Raw genomic sequence first — 14,671 nt, forward strand, 5'->3', positions numbered from 1 at the left:
GGGGAAAAGACTTTCTTGGATTTGAACTTTGTACTGCCATGACTTCTGGATGAGTTAAGTGGTGCTCGAGTGCAATTTTAAGGGTACTTGAGCGTCACCTACGTGCTGGCTTTGTAATCGGAGCTTAAGTGCAACGTGACTCCCTTGTCTGCAGTTCAGAAGGATCATGAAAGAGAGAGAGAGACTCAGCATGATGGAGACGGAGAGACAGACGTGTAACGGGAGTGGGGGCAGGGATCTCACTGAGAAGAGCTGGCGTTAGGAAATGGCCGGTCATGGCCACGGGCACTCAGAACGCACGCCGTGTCCGGCGTCCCGCAGGTGGACGGGCCAGTCTGGAGCGCAGGTGGTGGCAGGGGGTGCGGCCGGCATGCACTTGAAGGGCACTCAGGCTGTCGAGGACGCCGTGTGCTAGGCTGAGGAATTTGGACTTCATCCCGGAGATGAAGCTGGTGACCCGGAACCCTCGAAGGGTTTTAGTGAAAGGAGACCTGTGTCGGTTCATCATATGGCCTCATGCGCACGTGCCGGCAACAATGGTGGAAGTATCCAGTTCTCCTCTGTAGCCTAATCCGTGTTACTATTTCTTACTCATCCTGCAGACACTCTGCGCACACACGCTACACAGACACAAAGTATCCTCCCCTTTGCCCTTTTCAGTAACGATGTATCCGGGCAGTAGATTCTAAGTCCCAGCCGACACTTGAACAACGTGGGGTTTGAACTGCACAGGTCCACTTCCCACAATTTTTTCGCCAAATACAGTACAGGACTGTCAATGCATCGTCTTTTCTTTATGGTTTTCTGAGTAGTGTTTTCTTTCCCCTAGTTTATTGTAAGAATACGGCACCTCATATGCCGAACACACAAATCCTGCGTCAGTCGACTGTGTGTGGTGTTGGCAAGACTGCCAGGCGACAACAGGCTGTCGGGAGAGTTTGGGACGAGTCAAAGTTACATGTGGATTTTCAGCTGCATGGAGGTGGTGACGCCACAGTCCCCTGTTGCTCACGGGGTCAGCTGTGCCTCCCAGAGCCCCCTGCATTTCGTTAATGGCAGCACTGGGATGTATTGTATGGGCCATAGTATAACCAGCCCCTACTGACGCACACGGAGGCCATTTCCAGCACTTTCGGAGGTTGGAACTCAGCTGCAGGGCCTCTTTGAGAATGAATAGGTTTGCACTCACATCCAAGTGTATTTTTGGAATTAATTCCTGGAAGCGGAGGCGTTTGTCAAAGTTTGTGTGTGTTTTTTTTATTTTTTCTTAAAGTTTATGTGTTTTAAATATGCTAGCTGTTGCTTCACTGTCCACCACAGAGGCTGAGCAGTTCTGAGGCTGCTCAGAAATAATGTAGAGGAGTGTCTATTTCACAGCGCCTTAGGCAGACCCTTGATCTTTACAAATATTCTTTGTTAAAAAGATGACTAACGTAGACCCACATTTCCTGTATCTAAAAATCCCGGTTGAATTTCTCTTTCTACGAACTGCAGTTTAGGTCTAGGCCTATTTTCTTATCAAGTTGTTATCTGTTTTTTTGTTCTTATTGATTTATGAGAGCTCTTTATTTATTAAGCACATTAGCTTTTTTTCCTTTTGTAAGTGTGGTAAGTAGGGTTTTGTTTTTATTTTTTTTCAGTTTCCCTTTGTCGTTTGATTTTGCTCATGCTGTTGTTGTTCAAAAAGGTTTTGAGGGGGAGCACCTGGGTGGCTAAGTCAGTTAAGTGTCTGACTTCAGCTCAGGTCATCATCTCGCAGTTCCTGAGTTCAAGCCCCGTGTCGGGCTCTGTGCTGACTGCTCAGAGCCTGGAGTCGCTTCAGATTCTGTGTCTCCCCCTCTCTCTGCCTTTCCCCTGCTCGTGCTCTGTGTCTCTCTGTCTTTCAATAATAAATAAAACCATTAAAAAAAATTTTTTTAAGTTTTTTAAAAATCAAATGTATATTTTATATGTTATAAGGAACTGGACCAGGATGAAAAGAAAAACATGTTTGAGAGATATTTTGGAGGTAGAATGAAAAGGCCAGTAAATGTCTTTTGAAGTCTTTATTAAGAACTGAATTTTAGGGGTGCCTGGGTGCCTCAGTCAGCTGGGTGTCTGACTCTTGGTTTTGGCTCAGGTCATGATCTCATGGTTCATGAGACTGAGCTCCGCATCAGGCTCTGTGCTGACGGTGTGAAGCCTGCTTGGGATTCTCTCTCTCCCCCCTCCCTCTCTCTGTCTCTCCCTCACTCTTTCTCTGCCCCTCCCCTGCTTGTGTTCTCTCTCTTTCAAAGTAAAGAAACTTAAAAAAAAAAAACCTGAATTTTAGATGCCCAAAAGCAAACTCTGGGTATGACCCATAATTAAAGGACAGGAGGAAAAAGTAGAATCAAGGAAATAAAACCGAGTTTTCTGGCACAGCAAATGTCACGGGTGTCTTTTGCCTCAGGGCTGCAGACATTTCCTGAATCAGCCCTTCAGTCCGCTGGCCATGGTCCTGACCGCCGTCCAGGGCCTGGACACTGGCGGGTGAGTGGTTACGACCAGTGGCCGTGTCCCGTACTTCAGGACGGTCGCGCCTACAGGACAACTCAGAGAATACGTTCTATTAACTTTTTGATTTAAATAATCCTTTGACTTAAGATTTTAATGGCAGCAGCCGCGGGGGGCAATTTATCCTTTGCCTCCATCTCTTTCTTCCTCCGTTTATGTTTGTCGATTCAGGGACCACCTGGAGGCTGCCGGCCACGTATGTGTCCTGAAAGATGCCTCGGACTTGGAAAGCTCGTCCGGAGTCGCCAAGCTCATCGAGGCCGAGAACCTGGAGGCGGCGCTGGCCCTTCATCTCTACAGAGGAGGCCGGCTCCTGCAAGGTAACGTCTTTCCCGTCACAGGTGACACGCCAGAAATCACAGGACCCGGACGCCCGTGCCGCCCCGACAAAACGGAGCTGAAACGGTTTACCCCGGTTCTCCGGCTGAAAACGGGGAGGAGCACAGTCATGTTTTGGCTCTGTTCTCCTCTGTGGGTAATTTTCTAGAACGAGGTGACTGCCCGTTGGGGACGGGTGGTGCCAGGCTGCCCCGCCACACTCAGAGTCGCTCTCCTGAATGTCTTCGACGGACATCTTGTAGCTCCAAGTGTCGTTCTCAAAAGTCAAACATGTGGGTCTTTTGCAAACACAGAATGGGCACGTGCGAAAACTCCTGTTCAGCTGAGTTTCTAGAAAGGGGAACAGTAAGATCCTAAAACCCGCCTACACAGCAGTTGAGGAACGGGGTGTACCGTAGGCGGCTTACTGCAGGAAGCCAAGTTAACCAGAGGGCAGGCTCTTGTCCAGTGGGCAGTGAACCAAGTATCCTGTCTGCTGGTGCGTCGGTCAGGGCTCCGGAGGGAGACAGGACCCGGGGGACGTGGAGAGACGCGTGCTGGAGGAGGCTGGTCCTAGTGCTTGGCTCCTCTGATTACGGGGCCGCGGAGTCCCATGACCGCCCTCGGCAGCCCGGAACCCCGAACCTCCAGGGCTGCCCTCCAGTCTGAGGGACGGGCTGAGCGGCAGAGGGGCGGCTGCTGGCAGCCGCTGTTTGAGCCCGGAAGCCCGAGAACCAGGAATGGGATGTCCGAGCGACGGGGGAGGAAGACGGGTGTCTCGGCTCCACGGAGAGTGAACGCGCCCTCCCTCCGCCCCTGCGCTCTGTCCGGGCCGTGTGCGCCTGCGTCAGATTGGAATGCCCGTGAGTCTCATCCGGAGCCCCCCTCACAGACACGCCCAGAAACAAGGTCCACCCGCCGCGCGGGTGCCCGCGGCCCCCACGGAGCACCCGCCTCCTCCGCGGCGCAGAAGTGGTGGGCTCCTCTCCTTGACCCAAAGCGCGAGGTATTTAATGTGACTTCAGAGGGCGAGCGCTTCTTTAGTGCAGCTGAACGACGGCACCCTCCCTGAGGGGCTGACTAACCCGTGCACGGGGGACCTTTGGACTCTCATCAGAGTTTGTGCACACAGTCCCTCTTTTGGACGTCACTGCAATTTGGGGATATTTCTTAACACTCACGAAGCCAGCGTGACCTCGGTGACCTCAGTGAGAGCACAGGGACGGGCAAGTGACAGCGGAACAGACCATTTCACTGCAGCGGCACAGTGCCTGCCGTTTTCCACTCGTGAATTAACTGACACGGCAGCGGTAACACATTTCGGGAGATTGTCATTTCGGGCCCAGATTATCCACGGAATCACCACGCTAGGACGCAGCTTTCCCCGGCAAAACGTGCCAAGCTTCCGGAAGTTTCGGAAGTGTCCTTGCTAACGGTGACTTCCCGCTTCGGAGCTTCGAAACAGCATGTCCAACGTCACTTCCCATTCTCAGGCTGTCCCCGCTGCGTCCCTCCCCCACCGCAGGAAGCTGCGTCCTGTCTGGATGCTCACGTCCTCTCTGGGCGCATTCTACCATCTTCTCTTTGTAGGGGCTCCTGAGGGGCTCGGGTCAGGGTCCGACTCTTGATTTTGGCTCAGGTCCTGATCTCAGGGTTCTCAAGACCGGGCCCCCGTTGGGCTCTGCGCTGATGACGCGGAGCCTGCTTGGGATCCCCCCCCCCAGAATAAATAAATAAGTATTTTTAAAAACCACAATATACTCTGTGAAATTGAAGATGCGATGTGCACCTGTTAAGACCTGCCTTCGGCGCAGAGCGAATGGACCAGAATGATCTCGCACAGAAGGCAGACCTTTCCCCCGCTCCTCATGCCACCCGTCTGGTTGCTTACCCCCGGAGGCCGCTGGTTACCATTCCCCCGTGTGTCCTCCCGGAACCTGTTGCAGGCCTGTACTAGTTCTCGGTCCTCATGGCACAGATCGCCCCCAAAAGTGAGCGGCCTGTAGCAACGCACGTGTTTCCTGCGTCGTTTCTGTGGGTCTCGAATTCAGAATCAGCCTCTCGGGGGGGCTCCTGCCTCAGGGGCTCCGGTGAGGCTGTAGTCAAGACTCCTTACCACGTGCCAAGGCCGGGGCCCTGTCCTCTGGGGGCCTGGATGGTCCCACGGGAGCCGCGGGCAAGGTGGCCCCGTCACGTGCCTGTTGGCAGGAGTCCTCGGTTCCTCTGCCCTCAGGACACGGCAGCCGGCTTCGCCACGAGAGGGCACGTTGTCTACGCTGACCCAGCCCTGGAAGCCACCCAGCGTGAGCTCTGTGGCTTCTCTGGCTGCACGGGTCAGCCTTCTCCACGGTGGGCGGGGACCCCACCGAGCGTGACCACCAGGAGCCGGCCATCTTGGAGGCTGACCATGCCTGTATTTGTATATATCTCCTCCTCTAAAAAAAAAAAACATGAATGGGAGCATGCCACAAATATTCTTGCTTTTTGCCGTCTAACAGAGCTCCTGGGAGATCCTTCCGTAGCAGCACATGTGCACATCCGCCCCGTTCTGCCAATCCTTGGGCATGGCCCGTGCCTGGGAGCCCCTCGTGTGGCCAGGCTGCGGTTCACGGGCACCCAAGTTGTCCTCAGTTGTTTTCTCCTATTGTCATTGCAACAAATATCTCTATGTGGACGTCTCAGATGGTAGACCTGTGAGCGCGTCCCTGTGCCCCCGTGCTCTCGCCCTGCCCGAAACCTTCAGCGTGAACTGTTTTCTGCCAACGGAGAAGATGTTCCTGAAGGCAGTTCTCCCGGAGGCCTCTTTTCTCAACAAGGACGTGGCGGTGGATTCTCTTGCAAGTGTCCTGGGACCCAGAGTCTGGGGTTGACCTCAAAACAGGAAAAGAAGCTCCTGTGACTTTCCCCGTAGAAGCCAGGGTAACGCTCATAGCGCCTCAGGCTCCTTGGGAGTCTTTGCAAGGTGGCCACTGACCGTTGTAGGTGCCGTGCACTCACCGGGCCGCAGGCGCTGAGGCTGGCGGCCCCGCTGACCACCGTCACATGTACTGTGGTCTGTAAAGTCACATCTGTGTCTGAATGTCTTCCACACGTACACGTGGAGCATATTTTATTTCCACGAGTCGGGAGACGCGGCATCAGCAGGGCACGGCTCAGGGCCCTTTCCGGACCAGCAGGGCGACCTCGCCTTGTTCTCCTTCCTGGCTGCGTGGCTGCCGCAGGGAGGACGTGTCCTGTTTGTTAGAAGTCTCTCCAGGTCTCGCCCCCGCGAGGAGCGCCGCAGCAGCTCTGCCGCATTTTTCCCTTTGCCGTCTGTGGACACTGCTCGCACAGGTTCTCCAAATGAACCGGAGGCCGGGGGACTGAGTATGCTTTCCTTCGGACTGACCGTGACCGAGTGCCCTCCAGAAAGGACACTCCAGCCCGTGCTTGGCCAGCAGGTGGGGGGACCGTCCCCTCCCTCTGGTCACGTCCCCGGTTTTCCCTGCAGATGTCAGTTCTTCTCAGTTTTACCATGCTTGGCCTTCGCTTCAGCAAAATGGAGGAAACGCACAAAGTTGCCCAAGGCTGTCCTTTCTCTCAGGCGGGCCTTGAGGAAGGAAGTCCTCTCTGAAGCCTGTTGCACAAGGGAAAGCCGTCCTTCCCCCCATCCCCCCAGAGGTCGACAGGTGAAACAGCACCCCGCTTAGTAGATGTAGCTAGACTTCTATTTCCTTCCTAGCTCCTGTCTTTATGGTAGTTACATGCCATTTATTCCACGCTCATTCCTAAGGCTCACATCTTTGAAAGTCACACTCTCCTCTGAGCGGCAAACCATAGAAAGCACTAGAACCGCTGTTGGCAAATCGAGATGGCGCCACATGCCTTGGGATTTTCACCTGCCGTGTCCGGGGGCTTCGTCCGTGGCGGCTCCGTGCACCGGACCCGGGGGCCCGCCCTGTGCTGGTCGCTGGCTGCGTAGGATTCCATTCTGTGGCGGCACCGACGTTCCTGAAACCGGCTTCTGTAGATTAAACTGTGTGCTAAAATATATGGCATTGATCGAGTTTTTAAAAAATTACATACAAATGGATGATTTAGAAACTTCATAAAAACACAAAGAAGGAAATACAGCGCCTCAAGTTTCAGTACCAGACATGCATGTCTGGTTTTATTTATTTTGGTGTTTTTTTTTCAAAATTAAGTTTATGAAACAGGATACACTCTTACAATATAAACTTGCAACTAAAAAAACAAAACATGGGTGGCGGCCCACGCCAAGCACTGCGGTGGGCGCTGTGAGTGCCTGGCAGTCTCCTGTCTCCCTCTCTCTCTGCTATTTGTGTGTGTGTTTTAAAAACTGGGATCAATGTTTAGAGAGCGCTGCTGCAGCGGCCGAAGTATGGGAAGAGCCCAGTGTCCATCGGTGGTGAGTGGGCACAGACGATGTGTTTATACGCACAATGGAACCTGCTCAGGAGGAGAAAGAGTGCAGTCTCGCTGCTTGCAACTTCGTGGCCGGATCCGGAGGGCATAAAGAAACGCTGAGTGAAATAAGTCAGAGAAAGACAAATACCTTATGATTTCAGGCATGTGGGATTTGAGAGACTCAACAGATGAACACAGGGGAAGGGAAGGAAAAATAAAGTAAAAACAGAGAGGGAGACAAACCCGAAGAGACTCTTCAATACAGAGAACAAACTGAGGGCTCCTGGGAGCTGGGTAGGGGGAGCTGGACGGGGGAGGGCACTGAGAGGGCACTTGTTGGGATGAGCCCTGGGCGTCGTATGGAAGCGGATTCCGAAGCCAAGACCACGGCTTAATGAGTTACATTTAAATAAAAAAATAAATAACACAGACTGATCCCGTGACCGTTCAGAAGTCGGGTTTACCTACCGGCACGTTAGGGACATTTCTGCGTCCCTGAAAGGTCTTCCACGGCACGACTGTGAGCGGCCCCATCTTCCGTTTCTCCCTCAGCTGTGAGCGACACCACGACGAGCAGGCGTCTGCCGGAAGCGGGCCGCCGGCTCCGCTAGGGCCTCCTGCCCCGTGCACCCACGCTGCCCACGCGTGTTGCCAACCTGTAACCGGTCCCGCGGACGTGTCCGCACGCGGCAAATGTACCTAAACAAAACCGCGACGGCGTGGACAAGCGGGAGTTCGCTTTTCTTCTCGAAGCCACTGTTTGCTGAGCGAATCATTAGGTCATCGCAATTGCTACGACCAATATTCACGGGATGAGAAATAGCACATTCACAATGTTAGCATTTATTGCAGCTACATTGCAGGTACGATGTGATTTTTAAAAATATGAATTTTAATGCTTTATTTAAGCGGTGGGCCGATTAGCATCTTAGCTTTGCTAGTAGCACACTGTCTTCGGACGCGGCTGCAAAAGACTCCTGCCACGGGTGGCTACCAGTCTTCCGAGTGTGTGGGGGCAGCTTCCTTGCCATCCTCGTCTAAAATATCACAGAGCTGTGCTTGTACCGAGCGTTTCTTGGGCCTGCCTTCCCACGCCTGAACGGCACACAGAGGAAGTTTCCCGGCTGCTCTGACATTGGCACAAAGCAGGAGAGAAGCGTTTTGATGAGACTCTGTCTCTGTTTCTCTCTGAGAATCTGCTTCAGGCTTGAACCCGGTGAGGCAGCAGGTGGAGTCAGGTGGCTGACGGAGGACCCGGGTTCGGGAAGCTGTGACGGTTTTGTTCCCCGCAGACTCTTGGGAATGACACGTTTCCAGCAGAGGCCCTGGTTAATGAAACAGGACCTGTCACTTGGGTGGCTCTGAGTCAGTGCGCTTGGAAGTAGGTTGTATCCCGCCTTCCAGGCTCAGCTCATTTCCCCAAATGCTGTTGGAAGATTTAACTTGTAGCAGGTATTGGGTTAGGAACAAGGGATGTACAGTTAATAAGCCACAGTCCTGTTCTCCAGGATTTTCCAGTCTACAAATCTACCCTGAAGCTTATGTTCTGGCATCAGATCAGTGAGTTACTTCTGACGAACTTGGAGAAGACTTTGACGAGAAGGACATGCCTGAGGGAGGGTTTGAAGGGTCAGCAGGACTCTGCAGACATTTATATGCATCATGCTACAGCAGAGAGACTTCTAGAATTTTCCACTCATAATTTTGGGTGCATTGCTTTGTTTTCCTAACCATAGGACAAGTGTTAAGAAAAAGGTAGAAAAGTAAACGAAATAGTCCACATTCCATTCTTCCAAGAGCTAATTTAATTCAGAGAGCTTCTGGATTGATGTATTTCCAAACTCGTTCAGCCTAGAGCACGGTGACACTGGTGTCCCACGGAGTCCATGCTGCGCCCTATGTCATAGACCACGAGTCACTGAATCTCAGGAGCAAGTCAGCCAATGATGACCCCCATGTCACAGACGAGGTGGCTGAGGTTCAGAGAAACGGAGTGATGCTCCGAGTGTCACATTTTCCAACTGGAGAATCTGGATTCTGAGCCCGGGTGGTCTGGTGTCCAAGTCTGATGTTTTTCCTACTAAATTAGATTTGATATATGTGAGCGCTTGCCCGTTGGCTTCATTACCTAGAGGGGCTGATGGTTTTCATTCCGGAACGTTCTCATAGCTTTCGGTCAGCTTCTGTGGTTGCTCGGTGTGTACCTTTCAGGTGTCTATGTGTTCTGTCTTTGATGATTTCACGGAAAAAGACTTACTGCAATTCTCTTTCCCCTCCTACACTGACAGTTCTTGTTAGGGGCATGCCGTATTCATCTCCTGTTGGCGTTGTCACAAACAAGCCCGGGGACACAATAGAACACACATCTACGGTTCTCCAGCTCGCCAGGTTGGAAAGCTGAGACGGATCTCACGGGGCTAAAATCAAGACGTCGGCAGGGGCTGTGTTTCTCTTTGGAGGCTGTTGCGGCACATCTGTTCCCCACCTTCTGGAGGGACCCTCGCGCCCATCCCCAGAGCCAGCGAGGGCCGGTCTCCTCCCCTTCCTATGGCAGCCCTGGGACTCCTTTGGCTGCCTCTTCCACCTGTAAGGCCCCCGTGATTACACTGCCGCCTTGATAATCCAGGATAATCTCTCGCATTTTAGGGTTAGCTGACTGGCACCCTGGACTCTAAATAGCTTAACCTGCCCCTCCCCCGAAACATTCGCAGGATGCGGGAATGAGGGACCGACATCTTTGGGGCTCATTATTCTTCCACCTCAACCTCCCTCTGGCCCCCAAAGATTGGTGTCATCCCACCCGTTAGCCCCCGTCCCCCTCTCAGCACCCCCAGAAGCCCACACCCACGAGGTGAGTCCTCTCTGCCCTGTGTGGTTTTCTAAGTCTCTCTGTGGTTTTGGAGCCGTCCTGTCCGTGGTGAACAGCACCAGCAACGTGAAATGTTAGACAGAAAAGTAAGTTTCCCTCCCGTCCCGATCTGTGACCTGGGGGTCCCTCGTCCAGAGCCAACGGTAACCGGTGTTTTGTGTATTCCTTCACCACAGATACATGTGTATCTGTTGGCCATTTTTACACAATACACGCAAACTACATTAACCAACCGGCGCTGGGTTTTCCTCGTGGGGCAGTGCCTGGTTTGCAGTCTTTACCTGAGTGTAAACACACACACAAAACACACGCCGCTCTTTTTAATTTTTTAATTTTAATTTTTTAATGTTTATTTATTTTTGAGAGAGAGAGAGCGTGTGCAGGGAGGGGCAGAGAGAGAGAGAGGGAGACACACAATCCGAAGCTGGCTCCAGGCTCCGAGCTGTCAGCACAGAGCCCGACGCGGGGCTGGAACCCACGAACCGCGAGATCATGACCTGAGCCGAAGTCAGACACTCAACCCACTGAGCCCCCCAGGCGCCTCCCTTTCTTCTTTTCTTCTTCTTCTTCATCCCCCCGCCCCCTCCGTTGAAGGCTGGTCTCCACTGATGCATCTGAGTCATTTCCCATCTTTCCTTCTTCCCAGCAGCCTCGCTGGGCCCGTGGGTGTGACTCTTGGGCTGAGCACCTAGAGGCTGAATTCTTAGCCCTCAGGGGAAAGGCCAACTTGCCAGAGGGGAAAAAAGACAGAATGTGCTATTCACACTGGGAGAAATAATTCCAAGGCAAGTGGGAGGGAGGCCGAGTCCCCTTGACTGAGGGCCGCACTGCATCGCGGGGAGGAAGGCTTGTTTGAGAAGCCCCGGTATGAACAGGCCGCGCAGAGCTGGTCCCGTCGGTGGTTTGCCAGCCAGTCTCCTGGAATTCTTGGTTGACCTTTGGAAGCCCCTGTGGGCAGTCGCTTGTGCGACACCTCACAGGGCTCGATCTGTGCACGCCTATGCCTCACACGTCTGCTCACGCAGCGGCCCTTGACGCAGCGGGTCACCGGCCCAGGGTGCTTCAGTCCGAACAGACGCGCTCCCGGGCGGATCCCCCCTCACGTTACACGCACGTCCTGGGGGGCTGGGGCTCCCACAGCTGCCGTGCACCTTGCGCCCTGGAGCCACGGCGGCCCCGGGGCGCCCTGCATCTCCCCTCGGTCCTCCCAGCGCGGCACCTGCTGCTGTGACCTCCTGCCCGGCTGCCTTTGAACTGCTCTTCCTCCGTCCCAAATGCCAGTCGTTCCCGACACGCCCGTCTCCAATGAGCTTGGCTTTGATGGATGGCCGCCAGCCCCGATTCTCACTGGTGAAAATTTAAAGCCAATTGATGTAAAATCATCCGGGCCCCCGGGGTCTGACTTGATCCACCTCCAGGTCACGTTTATAATGGCGATGCCGACTCTGCTCCCCGGGGAGCCGGCTGGGATGAGGCAGGCGGTGGCCGAGCTTGGGAACGCGGTTCTCCAGGGCGTGGGGCGGGCGGGCGAGGGCTGCAGGCACAGCGACGCTGCCTCGTTAACCATCGCGATCTTGCAGGTCATGGAGTCCCTTTCGGAATCATCTTTGGTGGAACCGACCTAAATGAAGACGTAAACCACGAAGAGAAAAACAAAGTGATGGGGAAAGTCCTCGAGGAAGCCAGGTAATACCCAGGAGACGTGCCGGGGGTCACCCACTTAACCCCTGGGGCCGGGTTCACGCCCCCGAAGGACTCAGGGAGGCAGGAGTTGGGGAAGTTTACCTCTCCCCGTAATAAAGCCAGGGTCTGTTTTCATTCCGTTTTTCTGTCTCTCACTCGGCACGTTTGAATTGTGCCGTGAGGAGCCACCACAGACCAGACATGGTGAGTGGATAATTCTTCGACTACGGTTAATATTGGGCCAGGCTCCTGAGCGTGTCCTGCAGGCTGGAGGGCAGGCCCAGAGCAGCCCGTGTGGACCCCGGCTCGCGAGCACACGGGGCAGGGCCTGCCCTCATGTTTGGGCACGGCTCCGAGCCGCATGGGTTTCTGAGCTACGTGAAGCCATCCGTGACAGGGGTCCCCTGCGGGGCTTCTCGACGGGGTCCCCGGGGCACTGTGGGGAGAGTCATTCGTCCTGGGCGCGGTGCCGCACGGCCCTGAGCCAGGGGGCTGAGGTCAACAGCATCGGTGCGACCAGGGTCTGCCGCACTCCTGGCTTCCAGTCACACGTCAGCTGCCCCGCCCCCCGGTCTAGAAAATGACATTTGCATTGCGTAACGGAGCGACTTGGAAGGATCAGTAGGAAAAAAGTCATTCCCGTTCTTCCGTGTGGCAAATACAGTGATAAAACAAGATAATCACCGTAACCGTCTACACACCCTCTACGTCCGCCTAAAAAGTGTGTGAAAAGGCTAATGAATCCAAAGAACTGAACGGACATGCGTACCTAAAGCTAAGGGTTCCGTCTGCCAGCCAGGAGGCGGCTGGCAGGCTTTCCGGGTGATTCCGCACAAGGGTTGGTGTGGTGTGTTCCCTCCCGGGCACGAGCCAGGGGCTGCCTGACAGCGGAATCCCCCCAGGACCCACAGTTTGCCAAGACCCCAACCTTCGGACTCTTGTCAACCCTTGAGTCATTGTAAAAAAAAAAAAAGCAAAGAGGCAATCATTTTTCTCAATGTGGACAAACTATTCTTTAAAACAAACAAACCAACAAACAAAACCACGTTTGGGGTCATGATTAACACACATGGAGCTGTAGCAGTTAACGTCCACAGCCCGATGAGCTGAAGACGAGTCCCCATCAGCGAGCCTGTCATCAGCACCGGTGCCGCAGACACTCGGACCACCTCTGACCACCTCACTGTCATGACGGGCACTTAACTTGAAACCCGCCCTCCCGGCGACTGTGTAAGTTGATGTTAGGGCTTCACGAACTGTGGGCTCGTAGGGGGGAGGTCTCCCGGGACCTCCTCTCCTCGTGCACGGGAAACCTGTGCCCTTCATCGGCCCCCTTCCTGGGCCCCCCTCCCCCGGCCCCCGTGTCCTCTGTCCTGGTCTCTGCTTGTCTGTGTCTGGCTGTCGGGGCCCTCACGTCGGCGGGACCTCGTGGTGCGTGTCCTTCCGTCCCTGGCGCCCGGCTCGCTCCGCCGACAGCCTCCTCCTGCTTCGTCACGCTGTTGCAGACGCGGGATTTCCGCCTCTTTCTGGGCTGGGTGATACTTCGGTGTTTGTGCTCACTGCCTTTTCTTTTCTTTCTTTTTTAATTTCTTTTTTTCCCTTTGGTGAGAGATGCACTATGTCTTTAAAAAGTTTTTTTTTTTTAAGTTTATCTGTTTATTTTGAGAGAGAGAGAGAGGCGGGGAGGGGCGGAGAGAGAGGAGAGAGAGAGGATCCCAAGCAGGCTCCACATGGTCAGCACGGAGCCCGACACGGGGCTCAAACTCACGAACCCAGAGACCATAACCTGAGCCTAAACCAACAGTCAGACGATCAGCCGGCTGAGTCACCCAGGTGCCCCTACATTTTCTGTACCCATTTGTCTGTTGATGGACATTTAGGTTCCCCCAGGCCCCCAATTCATGGCCAACCATGAAAAGTCTGTGGTCCCTCTCTAACCCTCTCCCAGCTGAGAAGCCGAGTTCAGGGAATCCGGAACTCTCTGAAGCGTTTTGTCCCTGGAGCATTCCTGACCCCTGTAAGGACAGCACTCCAGGGTCCACGGTGTGGCCTAAGGCAGCCCCCTCCCCTCTTTATATGGTGGGAGTCAGTCTTGCTCCTGAAGGCTGGGGCTGCAGTGATGGATCTGTCCATTTCTGACCCACCTCTCCCTGAGAACATCCTGGGCATGAACGTGGGGACAGGTCTCAGTCCAAATCTAGAGTTTGCTGCGTGCATGTGTGCACCTGTGTGTGAGAGAGAGGGGAAGGGAGAAGGAGGAAGGAGAGAGAGAGGGAGACAGGGAGAGAGGGAAAGAGAGGGAGAATGAGGGAGGGAAAGGGAGGGAGGGAGAGAGAGGAGAGTCACAGTAAACAAAGGTTTCCAGAGTTTGGGCTTTACCTTGAAAGGTGATCTGTCATTATAGGTTTTCTCCGTGTTGTTTTTCTTACGCCCTAAAAAATCTATTACCCTTTGATTCACGCAGTTTTTGATACATGGTCTTACAGAAGGAAAATAATTCTGCTTGGTAGAAACATTATCGAATGAATTCATCTTGTGGTATTACCATTAGCATTATTCATTGTGTTGTTATTAAAAAGCATTGATTTCCATCTGGGAGGGGTATTGATTGAAGCGTGGGGAAGTTGGATGAATCATAGATTCCTTGTTGGACGGCAGCGGTGTGCTTTTCTGTAAAATATTGAACTTGTGCAGCTTTATAATGAGTCTCATTTGTGATCAAATGCTTTTAAAACAGTTATATTTTTCTCATAAGGTATATTTTTGAACTTTTTAATGTTTAAGACTTTTTTCCTACATGGCATAGTATTGAAATTACTTCAGCACCAGCTTTCTGTCTTGTACTATAATGTGGTAAGG

At 53.4% G+C, this 14,671-nt stretch overlaps 1 protein-coding gene across 1 annotated transcript in view; it reads left to right on the forward strand.

Annotated features, from left to right (window-relative positions):
* Positions 1-2,473: 2,473 nt before the first annotated feature.
* Positions 2,474-14,671, forward strand: part of GLT1D1 (glycosyltransferase 1 domain containing 1) — a 54,126-nt gene continuing 41,928 nt past the window's right edge. The window contains exons 1-3 of the mRNA XM_029921635.1: positions 2,474-2,511; positions 2,707-2,855; positions 11,710-11,815. Coding sequence (XP_029777495.1) covers positions 2,474-2,511; positions 2,707-2,855; positions 11,710-11,815 — 293 coding nt within the window. The remainder of the gene's footprint in view (positions 2,512-2,706; positions 2,856-11,709; positions 11,816-14,671) is intronic.

The sequence above is a fragment of the Suricata suricatta genome, chromosome 14, assembly GCF_006229205.1.
Source record: "Suricata suricatta isolate VVHF042 chromosome 14, meerkat_22Aug2017_6uvM2_HiC, whole genome shotgun sequence".
Taxonomy (NCBI): Eukaryota; Metazoa; Chordata; class Mammalia; order Carnivora; family Herpestidae; genus Suricata; species Suricata suricatta.